Below are 14,049 nucleotides of genomic sequence, written 5' to 3' on the forward strand. Positions count from 1 at the left end.
CGTATTTTCCAAACAACACGGTAATAACGACGGCCCGCTAGCATGCGCTACCAAAAATAGTGCTTTGTTGTGTATCTGACGGACGAAAGCTAAACCAGTTCCACACCACTGAAGTTGCAGCATTTTTACAAACCAGTTCTGGTTCATCCGTTTCATTCAACGATCCACTTTCGCTCTTCTCATTCTGCGTCGCTGCCATGTGCGTATGTAAACATAGGCACTGCGCATGCGCGTTTTACCCATATTCTATCGCGATATTTCATTTTCCTATCGTTGCCCAACATTATACCGGTATTACCGTGAACGGTATGATATAGCCCAGCCCTAGTAGACGCCATTGACTCTAATGAAAAAGACACAATATGCATCACTGTCAGTGAGATTTAAGCTTATGTGTTACGTGTATACGTGTACAGAAGAAGCTGTGACAGACATGCTTATTAGATGTGGAAATCCACTCATAGTCAACATTTAAACACACATGTAGCTTTAGGGGTCACTTTTCCATCTTTTTAAGATGGAAAAAGATGTCAGCTCTGTTCTGGGAGGCCCTCTGGACCCAGTGGAGGTGGTGAGTGACAGGAGAATGGTGGCTAAGCTGTCATCCCTGATGGACAATATCTCCCACCCCATGCATGAGACTGTGAAGGCACTGAGCAGCTCCTTCAGTGGGAGACTGCGGCACCCACGGTGTGGGACGGAGAGATTTCGCAGGTCTTTCCTCCCCACTGCTGTCAGACTCTACAATAAAGACTTTTGCAGCTGATCAAACACACAAACCCACACATGTGCAATAAGCTATATGTGCAATTCTTCTTCTGACGAAGTTGTGTTTTTGTATTTTCCTACTCAGTTGTATATAGTATTTGTATTTCTATTTTATTCTATTGTACATAGTATTTTATTTTATTTTATTGCATTCCAGTGTTTTCTAATTTCTGCTACATAACTTTGCACTTTTGCTGTAACAAAACAAATTTCCCACCTGTGGGACTAATAAAGGCCATCTTATCTTATCTTAAGCAAACAAGAAGACTCCGGGTTGTTCTCTAACAGATGTTTTTCCCTTTCCCTCGCTGCGACCTTCCTGTCGCCCTGTTCTCCAGGCCGGGAGAGGAGTCAGGGTCGGTCACAGACCTGTTGGACCTGAGCTCAGTATCTGTTCCCTCCGCGGGCAGCTCTCCGCCTCCGCTGGTGCCGTGCAGTTTAAGCAGTCCGCCTTCAGCTGCCAGCCTCAGCGGATCCTCTCCGCCCTCCTCTGCCTCCTGTCTGCCCGTAGAGGTGCCCTCCTCGTCAGGAAGCAGACTCGGCTCCGAGCCCCTCGAATCCAGCCCACCCAGCTCACACAGCTCGCTGCCATCCACCACTCCCACCAACGCCTCTGCCTCTATCTCCGCCTCCGCCCCGGCCTCTGCTGCTGCCTCTTTTGTGAGTGTTCTGAGTGTCTGTTTCTTATACCTGGAGGGCTGGGAATGCAGAGCCAGCTGACCTTTGCTCTGAATCTTTTGAATCTGTATTTGATGAAACACACCTGCAGCTAAAGGCAGCTTATTTAAATTGCACTGCCAACACTTGATCACACTGTGAAGTTTTGGGCCCTTTTATTCCCACGTTTGATTCATTAAGATTATTTGTTCTAATTTTTCAGCTGTTTATCGAATGAACAAATCCAATCAGACACATTTATGTAACTGGATCCAGGATCTAAAAACCGATTAACGGGACCGGATTATTGCGATGTCACAGATTAACGTGCTGGGTGTCTGTGTTATTAATTGGTGTCCATCCATTGAGCTGTTTTATTTTGTATTGTGCTTATTTTATCTACTGTTATCTATCCTGCTTTCAATGACTTGAATACTTGATCTTTATTCAGTTTTATTACGTTTGCTCTTGTTCTTAAGTCCTCTGTGAAGCACTTTGAGCTGCACCAGCCGGCATGAAGGTGCTATACAAATAACAGGCTAGAGGGGAGTAAACATGATGGTGATGGTTCCCAGTAGATGTGAGAATTTCTATTTTCTATTATATCAATTCTTTAGAAAAGGCAAATAATTAGTTGATTCGATGATTTAGTGTGCTTTACCCAAGGAAAAGAATTCCATCCACATTTATGAGAACATTCAAGAGAAAAATAATATCGAGACTGCCAGGCAAAGAATTGATGGGAAATATTTGTGTAGTCGTTCTGCATTCGTCTCTGTGTCCAATCAGCCAAAAGCAGCTGCTGTGCTTGTTTCCCTGCAGCAGTTATCTCGACGCTGACTGAGTGAATAAACGCAGCGCTGTGTCAACTCTGTGCCGTTTCACATTAATTGGATGGCTACGGCGGTATGCCTGCCCAGGCCACATCAGCACGAGGCCAGCCTCGCTGTGAGGCCTCTCAAGTCATATGACAATGGGGTGATCTCCCTGCAGACCCCTCGCTAACTGTCCTCCTATGTGCTCGCTTTTTTTCTCTCTCCTCTCTCTCCCCATCCCCCCTCCTCTGCATCAGACTCTGGAAGAAGGCGGAGACAGCTTGTCCGAGTCAGCCAATCACATGCTGCCCCCACCAACCGCCAGTCTGGGAAACCTCTCGTCATTGGACATCACCAACGATGAGGACCTGCCCACAGACCCCAGCAACTCGTCTGATACACAGGAAGAGAGTGAGTGTCGTTTGGGTGAAGAGGCCACAAGAAAAGAGATTTAATTTGAAACTGTCGGTCGGCATTCATTTCATCTAAAAACTAGTTCTGATAACATCTTAGAGCTTTAATAAGGCTCAGAAGTAACTTTATGTAGGTGATAAATGATATTAAAGTGGTTTCCTTGCCTCTTGATCTCAGAACAATAACTCTTTGCTTTGCCGCACGTCAGCAGTGAATGCAGGTTTTGTAAACATGAACATGCAGCACTTTGTCTCACTTCAGTTAAATCTGACCTGAACCAAACTGAAAGGGGTCCCCGATCAGCTGACACACCTACAATCACCTCCAAGCTGAGCGTGTTATATGGTGCTGTAGACGTTTACTTTAAATCTATTCTGCTGATTCTTGGCTTCACATTTCTTTGTTCTTGGACTCGGCTAGAGTGGCTTTGCATGATTCACTGTTCAAAATAATCCTTATTATACTTAAACTTACACTAAGGCCCAGTTTAAGCTAATGCTTTTGTGATTGGCTGTCCCTCATGAACAGGTTTAACAGCAGGTGGGTGTGGCTTATGTGCCTGAGATGGTGATATTGATATCCTCGCTCTGTGAACTCACAATAATGGGAAAAACATCAAACTGAGTGTTCAGAGCAGTCAGATTACTTATTGAGAACATCCAAAAACTGTCTTATAAAGATGCAAAGATATAAGAAACAATCTAACCCAAAGTTACTAATGTTTGGTCGAGCTCTGCCTTTAGTGACACTGTGACGCAGCTGCTCATGAATACAGCAAACCTCCGTGGTGGACGTAAATATTCTGTAGAAAATAAGTCGCACATGAAAACAAACTTTTCTTTGGCCCTGCAGGTGAGGTGGAGGCGTTCTGCGCTGACCTTAGCGGGCGGCTGCTCATCAACACGGCGGTCCGCATGAGCGTGGACAAACTGCACGACCTGCTCTTCTCTGCTGACACGCACTTCATCCAGCACCTCTTCTCCCAGCGACACTTCACTGGTAGGTTAAAAACACTCCTGATGACTCATTCTCTTCATTTAGGTGGATTTTCATGGTTTTTAATTACATTTTTATTAACGGGACTGAATCTGCTGCAGTCATGCAGACGCAGTTTCATCTCAGCCGTCGTGTTTAGATCGTAGTTGAAGCTCACATTTTAATTGACATTGAAGTTGAATCAGCTCAGCCATACTCTGATTCCTTCTCCTGCTGTGTAACCGTGTAGCTTTGCTGGATGATGTCATGCTCTAATGTTGCCCACAGTTAACTTCACCAACCTCCACAGTGCTTGTATGAACTTGTTGCAGGAGGTTAAGTGTGACAGAGCGAGTTTTTCCTGTTGAGACACTGACAGTTAAGCCTCGGTTTGCTGGTAGCTGTAAATACGTTCATTCACTCTTATTGTCAGTTTGCTGATATTTGATCTGCCAGCGTCCATTTCTGTAGCTCCAGTGTTTGTAATTAAAATAAAACAAATTCACCTGGAAATCTGATTTTTGGGGATGTGATTACTGCTGTGAGACTGCTGAGGCTCACCGTGTGTCCCACTGATGAGCTGCTGAAAAACCTGCTCCTCTTCTTTTTGCTGCATCACGTTTTTCTGTTTGATAAACTGTCGTTCAGAGTTGCCTTTGCATTAAGTTGTTGTATATTTTAGTTTTTCTCTGTGAAGCTGAGATGAAAGTGAAGCTGTGAGGCTGATCCGGCCGCTGGCTGTCCCAGTTGGAGGCCCAGCTCGCTCAGGGACATTTTGTTGCTCTAATTGGGGCCTTCCTTTCTTCCTTTCTTCCTTTCCTTCTTTGTGTAAAGGAGCGTGCATTGACTCTCTCTCTCCTCGCTCTCGCGCTCTTTCCTTTTCATTCATAAATTCGGAGCCTCTCGTGTTCTCTTTTTTGTCCCTCTGCCATTTTCACTGAGTCTCTCGGGCCTTCTCGTTACTCTTGTTCTCCCTCCCCTTCAGACCTGTCTGTGGGTGAATGGCAGCAGGACGGCAGCAGTGGGAACACCAGCCGTGTGCTCAGCTACACCATCGCCCTCAACAACCCCCTCGGCCCCAAGACCGCCCCTGTGGTGGAGACGCAGGTCAGTCGTCAGCAAACAGCGAACTTTTTTTAGCTTCATTCTGTAGAAACTCGAGGGGAGGTTTTATTTTGTATTGATGCTTCTACTAGCTCTAATTTGAGATATGAGAGTAGATTTTAGTACTCGGTGTTATTACACTTGAATAGTTTTGAGTCAGTTTAACTTTTCATTTAATTCAGAGATGATTCTGTCTGACATATTAGCATTTGTAGCATTCTTAGCTGTTGACTCATCACTTTAACACATTTAGACGTGATTGTTCGAAACTTTAGTCGTGTTTAATATAAAAATCCACTATTTCGAGTACCTGTGCGAGTGGAAGGAGGATGAAGAGCAGCCAGGTGCTGCTGATGAAACTGGACATGTTTAAAGATACTGCACAGCGTCAGATGACACCAGCACCTTGTAGCAACTGCCAGTGCTGTGCTGAAGGGGGGGATGATTTGGGCACCTTGCAGGCACCGAGTCAACCATGAGCTCATCTGTATGTTCACATGTCTGCAGTCAGATATGAGCCATGCAACAGGACAATGATCCTTGGAAAAAAAGCACCGCTGTAGCAGGACCTGAGGAGAGCTGTGCACAAGCAGCAGCTCACAAACCTCAATGAACTGAAGTTTTTCACTGGACTTAATTTTCCACACGACCGTGTAATACGAGCATAAAGGAAGCGGATTAGGTGGGCTTTAATATGATCACCGTGATCATGGTGTGATTATTAACTGCTGTGAGAGAGCAGTTTAGATTGTGAGCTCTGTTGTGATGTTGATTTCCTTTTGTCTGAAAATGATGCAGATGTCGCATCAAACATGGGAAACTTGCAGCAGCATTAGTCAACAAACCGCAGCTAGCTATAGAAGAGCTCGATAGATTTGCTGATAAATCAGAGTGGAGCTTCAGAGGGAACCACAGAGTGCATATAACGGATGCAGCCACCATGATTACTAGTGTTGGTTTGTGGGTTTGCATGTTTAAGAGGAAGCACTGCCTCAGAAAAGTTTTCACATACAACTGTGAAGTTTAGGTTTTTGGGTTTTTTGTTTTTGTTGGGGGGGGGGCTCTGTGTTGGATTCATTTGCTGCCTGTTATTTTTAACATGGACAGAAAAACATTCTGCATTGCACTAAAAATCCACCTCCACCTTATGCCTGCTTGCAGACACTGCAGAAAAGCAGCGCCCGGGGCGAGTGCTACGTGGTGGACTCGGAGGTCATCACCTCAGGCATCCCATACCAGGACTACTTCTACACCGTCCACAGATACTGCCTCACCTCCATCAACAAACACAAGAGCCGACTCAGGTTTGTGCGCTCGTGGAGGTCGCCCGGCTTGCTCTTCACGCTCACACGGTGTCACTTAGAGCCACGGCCGAGCAAACAAATGAAGAACTGAAGAAACACTCGAGTTTATTTATGCTAGATTAAAGCAGCAGCCTGCACTCTATCAGACACTGTTGGACTCGGCGCTGGTTTACTTTATGATACTATGACTGATAACGTCCGCTCCGTGATTAGATAATTCAATCGAGTACACTTCACTTTATAAATTCACAACTTCCATTGCTCTAAAAGCAACGAACAAGTCACAGAATATCCAGTTTAAAATAAATAAAAGCGGTTATTAAAGGAAATAAGAGTTCAACAGAGGCATGTTTTCTCTCGGTGAAGCTCGGCATCGTCTGTCTGTCGCTGCTAGAAAAATGAGGGCATCCAAACACGACAACATGAGCTGAGCAGGTCGACAAACACGACAGCAGACGAGCAGTAGAAGAAGTCACGATTACATAAGTGGCTACAGGCTAATATTCTGTTAGCTTAGAGTGCTCGAATCGGTCCTTATTATTAAAATGCTGTTAGAATAATAAACAGCTGAATCAGCTGATGTACCAGAGACGCTGCTTAGCACGGCTAAAATGAACCACAGGACGGAGTGTGCAGTAAACCCATGGCTGAAGCCACCGTGACATCATCACCCATTGGTGTCGAACGCTGTCAGTCAGATAATCCGTTAAAGAGCTCAAAGAGGCACCGCCAGCACACACGGTGAAGCGTGAGGTCCACTTTAATGATTCAAAGCAGAGGAAAAGCTTAACGGACTCAGAAAACCTCCAAAAGTCTGAAAACACAGACGGACCGAAGCCTCGTCAGGCCAGCTGGTTTCTCCAAAGACCAAAGAAACCTGGTTTTAGTTTAGTCTTAGTACACATTTTATTTTTTTACTAAAATAATAATATTTTGTTTAATTTCTGCTCAGCCTGTGAGCATGACTGTGATAGAAATATCACTCCACATGTCTGAAGTCTTGACTGTAGCATTCCCAGACTGAAGAGCATTTTTTCTGCATTTTCCACCAAAAGCAGCAGACAGTAGTTTCTCAATAGACTGTTATGCAACATGGCCTGAAGACAGCTTAGCTGAAGTAAGAGCGGTGGCTCTCGTGTTCCCAGTTATCTCCATCTCAGCCCAAATGTAGCCAAGTTCATTCTGCTTTAGGCTGCAAATACTCCTCCTGGTAGTCGCTTTCTTTCTGATTACATGAACTTGATTATGAGATGTACGTTGTTTTTACAGATGTCTTTCCCAAGAAAGTGTGTGAGAAGTTCCCACCTGGAGGGCGTTAACATTAAATATGCTCTCTGGATTCATTCATAACCAACTTTAATCATTAATATTCTGGCATACATCAACGTTTAACGTCTGTGACGTAGAGGGACAGAAACATTCACGGCTACCTGCATGTTTGGTCCATTTTCTGCCAATGCTCTTTAAAAAAATGCATTCTGGGTAAAATATCGAATCACATCACCGTGTGGGGTAGGTTGGTACTTTAAAACATATACACAAAGCCACACTTTACCGTTTAACCTGAAAACGGCATCAAAACCTTTCACCCCTATTTTAGATTTTTAACATCCTCCCGATTCAGCCTGCAGCGTCTGAGAGCTCGACTCTTTAGTCATAGTTGTACTTGCATAATTTCCTGAACTTGATGCAGTTCTTTGGAAGACTGAAACATGCTAGCTTGCTAATTTCGTGAAATGCTCTCAAACGGAAGCGTGAGTTGGAGTTATCAGATCAGACTGTAGAAAATGTTAGAGGCTCTATGTGAAGTTATGAACTGAGAAAAGTCCTGATTAACACCAAAGTGATGCAGCGCAGGTTTAACTAAACTTTTCTTCCCAGAGAATAAAAATGATGCTTAAAAATGTTGTGCATGACTTAAAAATGTTCCCTTGCTTCTCCTCTGGCAGAGTTTCCTCAGACATCTGCTACAGGAAGCAGCCGTGGAGCCTGGTGAAGGCGCTGATCGAAAAAAACACCTGGAGCGGCATCGAAGAGTACTACAAACACATGGGTGAGTCAGGGCAGCCGAGCCGCTGCGTTTAACAGAGGCCGAAGAAACAAACAGGAAATGCTTAATTTAAAAGAAAAAAGGATGCTTCCTGCTGCAGATGAGAGAGACGGAGGATTGATGCGGTTTGTAATGTGGCCGCGAGCTGTTTATCTACAAGTTCAGGTTCTTTGAGCAGAGAAAGCTTTGAGAGCTGATAACATTTGATAGTTTGCTCTGAATACAAGTTCACTGTGTTCAGCGTGGTGCAGTGTGAGACAACAGAAGCAAAATGCATTAAATGAATATTTAAATGACTCAAATGTCAACAAATCGTTAGGTAATCCATTTCGTGTAGGTGTTGTTTACCTGCTGCAGTGAGTCCACACAGCCACCTGGGGGCCTGTGATGGTACTGCAAGTAGATCACGAGCAGTCGATTAATATTCTTAAGTCTTCTTTAAAAAAAGAAAAAGGAAAATTCTGATTTCTTGGATAAAAAGTGTGACGGTGGTGCAAGGAGCAGAGATGTTTAAGATAGAAGATGTGAAGAAGAGGGTGGAGTGGGTGGAGAAGAGTGTCAGGAGTGATTTGTGACAGATGGCAGGAAGAGAGAAAGGGGAGGTTTGTGAGACTGCTGTGATGTATGGTTGGGAGACGGTGGCACTGACAGAGACAGGAGGCGGAGCTTGAGGAGAAGACTCAGGTGGTTCTGTGTTGACGTCTAAAGGCTGATAGAAGAATAGATCGAATCATGACAGTCTGTTTTTAAATTAAAATTTTGTTTTGGAGTCATTTTATTTCAGGTTTTATAGTTTTAAATTGAAATATTTACATTTTCTAAAGAAGCTGAACTAACGAGGAAGCTTCACTAGAATTAAACCTGATCTTGATTCTGAGCTCATCCTGCAGCTCTGTTAATAACTATAAAGATCCTAATATGGCAAATAAAACTGTTGATGGGGAATTAAATTAAGTGAATCATTAGAAGCTGAATGAGAAAACATAATATCACTGTAATGATATTATGATGACAGTAACTCATTTTCTGCTTGTGCGCTGAGTGGAGTGGATGTTTGGGTGGGCCTCACGCTGTCCACAGATAAACAACACAAGGGAGCAGATATAGAGAGCGTTCGAGCTCCGATCAGGGCGGAGATATCAGAGCTTACATTCTGTCACGCCGTCACACGCTCCAGCCTGTAATCACACGCAGACGTACACATTTTTCTGTACGTGTCTGGTCGCGGCCGCCTAAGGAGCTTTCAAAGAAATCGCCTGGACTTCTGCGTGTGCACTGATACTTTATGTAAAAGACAAACTGGAGCCATTAAGTTCATTTGTATTTAAAGAAAGTCACAAAACAGACACAGGTGCTGCCAGTCTCACTTTGCAAGGATTCAAAAATGGTTTTTATTTTGGATAACGTTCTTGAAACTGCATCAAATTTGAACTTTACTGCTGTCAGAATAACAAATCGCTCCGAAGACGAAGAGATGAACAACACAAATTTAGTTTGAATTCATATAAGAAAGTTTTCCCTCAGATAAGCAGGAACAGCTGCAGACGTCAGTTCAGCGCTGCTCTCCATCCCTGAGCAGCGCATTACTGTAGTTTTCCTTTAATTTGTCACGAAACACAGTGTTGGTGCTTCTGTAGAGCAACATGTAGTTCAGTTTATGGACTTGTCACAAAAGTTGAAGCTCAAAGACTGTGAAGTGTCTCTGTCACAGTATTTTAACTGCATTTCCTGTTCTTTAAAAAAGGAAATAAAAGCTGGTTGGTGCAACATCGCTGCATCTCTCTGCTTCTCCGTCGTCATGCAGGTTTGGTCAGTCCACACGAGAAGGCAATATCACACGTTGGCCAGGAAATAAAAGGGAGGATGTGATGATTTAAACTGACAGTGAGAAGATTTCCTGCTGTAAGCTGCTGAAATGCCTGAAATGAGACCAAAACAGAAAGTTTTCACACCCCACTGATGATGGTGGAACTGAGCGTAGTAAAAAAGAGGAACTCCTCTTCACACTCGACTTTAAACACATCTCTGCTAAAGATCAGGCCTCAGATGGTTTAAACTCCCTACATTTGTCACTGAAACATGGCGACGTCGGGTCAAAGACCGGGTGATCAGCACTCAGCTGCTGACTCCTGGTTGGCCGGACTCGCGCTCTTTCGGGCGTGTTGTGACACCTCATGGAGCGAGGTATTTTGCCTCCAGTCTTCCGTTCTGGGTTTTAAATCTCTTCTCTTAAATCTCTCACGCAGAGAGCGAGGTGTGCAAGCTGGAGACACTCCTGCAGACTGAGGTTACCGTGGTGACCACAGGCGAAGCGGTGGGCGCCGATGCTGCCAAGACCCCGCCGGCCCTGCGACGCAGGAAACGCACGTGCTCGCGGCGGCAGGGTGAGAGGGAGCGAGATAGGGAAGGAGGAGTCGGTGCCGGAGACCGAGGGGACAGAGGAGTGGGAGAGGAGAGGGACACGAGAGAAGCCGGTAAGTCCGCCCGGATACAGACGCCCCCAGCGAATCCTGCCTGTGTGCAGTAGCGCCCTCTGGTGGTTGTTTGGTGTTCCAGCCGTCCAACACAACGTCACTGATTCAGTAACAAAGTGTACACTGTTGTGTCCTTTAGGCTCTCAGTTTATGAAGCTGGGGGAGCGATCACGCGGCGGCGGGCACAACAGCATATCCACCATCCTCCTCATCGTCAGCTTCATGTAAGTGTTTGTGGAGTCGGCTGTGTGGGTGGATTGCATCTGTGGATGAGCGCCCCTCTCTGTCCGTCCAGCATGTTAGGTCTTATTTAATCAGCAGCAGCGGAGACAGAGTTGTATGAGGAGGGGTTGTACTGTTGCACAGCGGCGTCAGGACCGGTGCACATGAGAGCACCTGTGCTTTCTATACTGTGAGCTGATCTCATCCCTGCTTTGATTGTATGTCTCTGATTAAACTCGCTCGCTGCTGCTCAGTGCACTGCTGAATGTTGCTCATTCAGACACTTTGGAAATCAATCCTTCTGCTTACTAACGGCCTCACGATGCCTTTCTTGCTATTTCTCTTTTTCCCTCCTTTCTGCATTACTTCTTGTGCGTAGGATCTGTATCAGGTTCGTATGAGAGGCTTTAAACGTTACACCACTGGCTGTTTAAATATGACCTCTGAGCACAAACGTACAGGAAAAATCCACCGTTCAGGCTAAACATGAAGCTTTGTCAACTTCAAATGAAATGTGATGAATGAGGTTCATTTCTCTTCGGTATAAAAGCACAGCTGCTGATTATTTTAAGCTGCTCTCATGAACGTACGATTATCTGTCCCCAAAGGAGGAGGATTATTTAAACGAGGATTCATAACCAGATTTTAAGTCATATAAACAAAAGATGAAATCTGTCTGAAGAAACTGGACACCACATGTTTGTACAGAGTCTCATTTATTTATGTTAGATCAGTTTTGGGTCCTTTTAGCCTTTGTTGGATAGAGACGGTGTAGAGACAGAGCCGCTGAGCTAAACCGACGGCCTCAAGTCTGATTTATTTGTAAAATGAGAAGTTTTAAACTGAACAAGGTCGATGCAACAAAGTTACAAAATTAGAATCAATCAAATAATTGTTTGTTAGAAGTTTTTAATCAAAACCTCCTGGTCATACCTCCTCAGCATGTTTGACATACATGTACAGGGAGTGCAGAATTATTAGGCAAGTTGTATTTTTGAGGAATAATTTTATTATTGAACAACAACCATGTTCTCAATGAACCCAAAAAACTCATTAATATCAAAGCTGAATGTTTTGGAAGTAGTTTTAGTTTGTTTTTAGTTTTAGCTATTTTAGGGGATATCTGTGTGTGCAGGTGACTATTACTGTGCATAATTATTAGGCAACTTAACAAAAACAAATATATACCCATTTCAATGATTTATTTTTACCAGTGAAACCAATATAACATCTCCACATTGACAAATATACATTTCTGACATTCCAAAACAAAACAAAAACAAATCAGCGACCAATATAGCCACCTTTCTTTGCAAGGACACTCAAAAGCCTGCCATCCATGGATTCTGTCAGTGTTTGGATCTGTTCACCATCAACATTGCGTGCAGCAGCAACCACAGCCTCCCAGACACTGTTCAGAGAGGTGTACTGTTTTCCCTCCTTGTAAATCTCACATTTGATGATGGACCACAGGTTCTCAATGGGGTTCAGATCAGGTGAACAATGAGGCCATGTCATTAGTTTTTCTTCTTTTATACCCTTTCTTGCCAGCCACGCTGTGGAGTACTTGGACGCGCGTGTGATGGAGCATTGTCCTGCATGAAAATCATGTTTTTCTTGAAGGATGCAGACTTCTTCCTGTACCACTGCTTGAAGAAGGTGTCTTCCAGAAACTGGCAGTAGGACTGGGAGTTGAGCTTGACTCCATCCTCAACCCGAAAAGGCCCCACAAGCTCATCTTTGATGATACCAGCCCAAACCAGTACTCCACCTCCACCTTGCTGGCGTCTGAGTGGGACTGGAGCTCTCTGCCCTTACCAATCCAGCCATGGGCCCATCCATCTGGCCCATCAAGACTCACTCTCATTTCATCAGTCCATAAAACCTTAGAAAATCAGTCTTGAGATATTTCTTGGCCCAGTCTTGACGTTTCAGCTTGTGTGTCTTGTTCAGTGGTGGTGGTCTTTCAGCCTTTCTTACCTTGGCCATGTCTCTGAGTATTGCACACCTTGTGCTTTTGGGCACTCCAGTGATGTTGCAGCTCTGAAATATGGCCAAACTGGTGGCAAGTGGCATCTTGGCAGCTGCACGCTTGACTTTTCTGAGCCTGTCAAGTCCTTCTTTTGACCCATTTTGCCAAAGGAAAGGAAGTTGCCTAATAATTATGCACACCTGATATAGGGTGTTGATGTCATTAGACCACACCCCTTCTCATTACAGAGATGCACATCACCTAATATGCTTAATTGGTAGTAGGCTTCCGAGCCTATACAGCTTGGAGTAAGACAACATGCATGAAGAGGATGATGTGGACAAAATACTCATTTGCCTAATAATTCTGCACTCCCTGTATATGTGGTGCAGTGAGACCAGCTTAAAGGCCACAGCGTGCCGTCTGTGTCGTTTGTATCATGGCTGGGATGAATTCTCGTTAAAGGTTTCCAGCAGGAGAGAAACTGGTTCTTAAATGTTTTTAAAAAATCATTTAAAACATGAAAAAAAGCCTTAAAATCAGCCTGTGTGTGTTAGCTGACGGTGGATTCTTCCTGTAACAGCACAGACTCGAACAAACCCACAAATATTTGTGTGTGTGTTCTTTTGTTCCGTTGGTTTTTCGACCTTCCTGCTGTCCGTGTGGTTCAGTGTGAAACATTTTCAGCGTTTGTGGTTAGCGGTCAGTGACTCTGACCTCTGTGCGCTCTCTGTCTGTCCCCGTCAGTCTGGTGGTGCTGGTGGCGCTCAACATGCTGCTGTTCTACAAGCTGTACGCTCTGGAAAGAGCCGCACATACACTGGAGACGTGGCACTCCTACTCTGTTGCTGACAGGTAAAACACACCGCCCAGTTTTCCTTAAACACACACACACACACACACACACACACACACCGCTCTCTGCGTTCCTCTGGGAAGGCAGAGGCGTGGCGATAATTGGTGCTTGGTATGATTTGCTCCTGTGGGGGACCACAGCTCTGTTACTGCATAGCAACAGATCAGAACAAAATGTTTTAAAGGGGATAAAATCAGTAATAATGAGGATCATTTAAATAAAAATAATAATCAAAAAATCTATTTCACACAACACGAATCAAACAGCAAAAACAAAACTGGCTTTCAGCGGGAAGGAAGTCCCGTTTTGTCTCATTCTCTGTGACACAGGGACTATTTTCTTTCTACCGTCTCCATCCGCCAGTTACAGAAGTGTGCCGCGAGCTAACGTTACAGGTGGACGTCACTGATGTTTCCATCCTGTGAGGAGCGAAAGCTT

At 44.5% G+C, this 14,049-nt stretch overlaps 1 protein-coding gene across 4 annotated transcripts in view; it reads left to right on the forward strand.

Annotated features, from left to right (window-relative positions):
* Positions 1–14,049, forward strand: part of gramd1a (GRAM domain containing 1A) — a 42,694-nt gene that overhangs the window by 26,758 nt on the left and 1,887 nt on the right. For all 4 annotated transcript variants that reach the window (XR_004199869.2, XR_005614816.1, XM_031746493.2 and 1 more), the window contains exons 9-17: positions 1,107–1,428; positions 2,498–2,651; positions 3,507–3,653; positions 4,615–4,736; positions 5,895–6,037; positions 7,987–8,090; positions 10,334–10,561; positions 10,701–10,785; positions 13,503–13,610. Coding sequence is in view for 2 of the 4 variants with exons in the window: in XM_031746493.2 (XP_031602353.1) it covers positions 1,107–1,428; positions 2,498–2,651; positions 3,507–3,653; positions 4,615–4,736; positions 5,895–6,037; positions 7,987–8,090; positions 10,334–10,561; positions 10,701–10,785; positions 13,503–13,610 (1,413 nt within the window). In the remaining 2 variants the exon portion in view is untranslated. The remainder of the gene's footprint in view (positions 1–1,106; positions 1,429–2,497; positions 2,652–3,506; positions 3,654–4,614; positions 4,737–5,894; positions 6,038–7,986; positions 8,091–10,333; positions 10,562–10,700; positions 10,786–13,502; positions 13,611–14,049) is intronic.

This window comes from Oreochromis aureus, linkage group 11, assembly GCF_013358895.1.
Source record: "Oreochromis aureus strain Israel breed Guangdong linkage group 11, ZZ_aureus, whole genome shotgun sequence".
NCBI classification, from domain to species: Eukaryota; Metazoa; Chordata; class Actinopteri; order Cichliformes; family Cichlidae; genus Oreochromis; species Oreochromis aureus.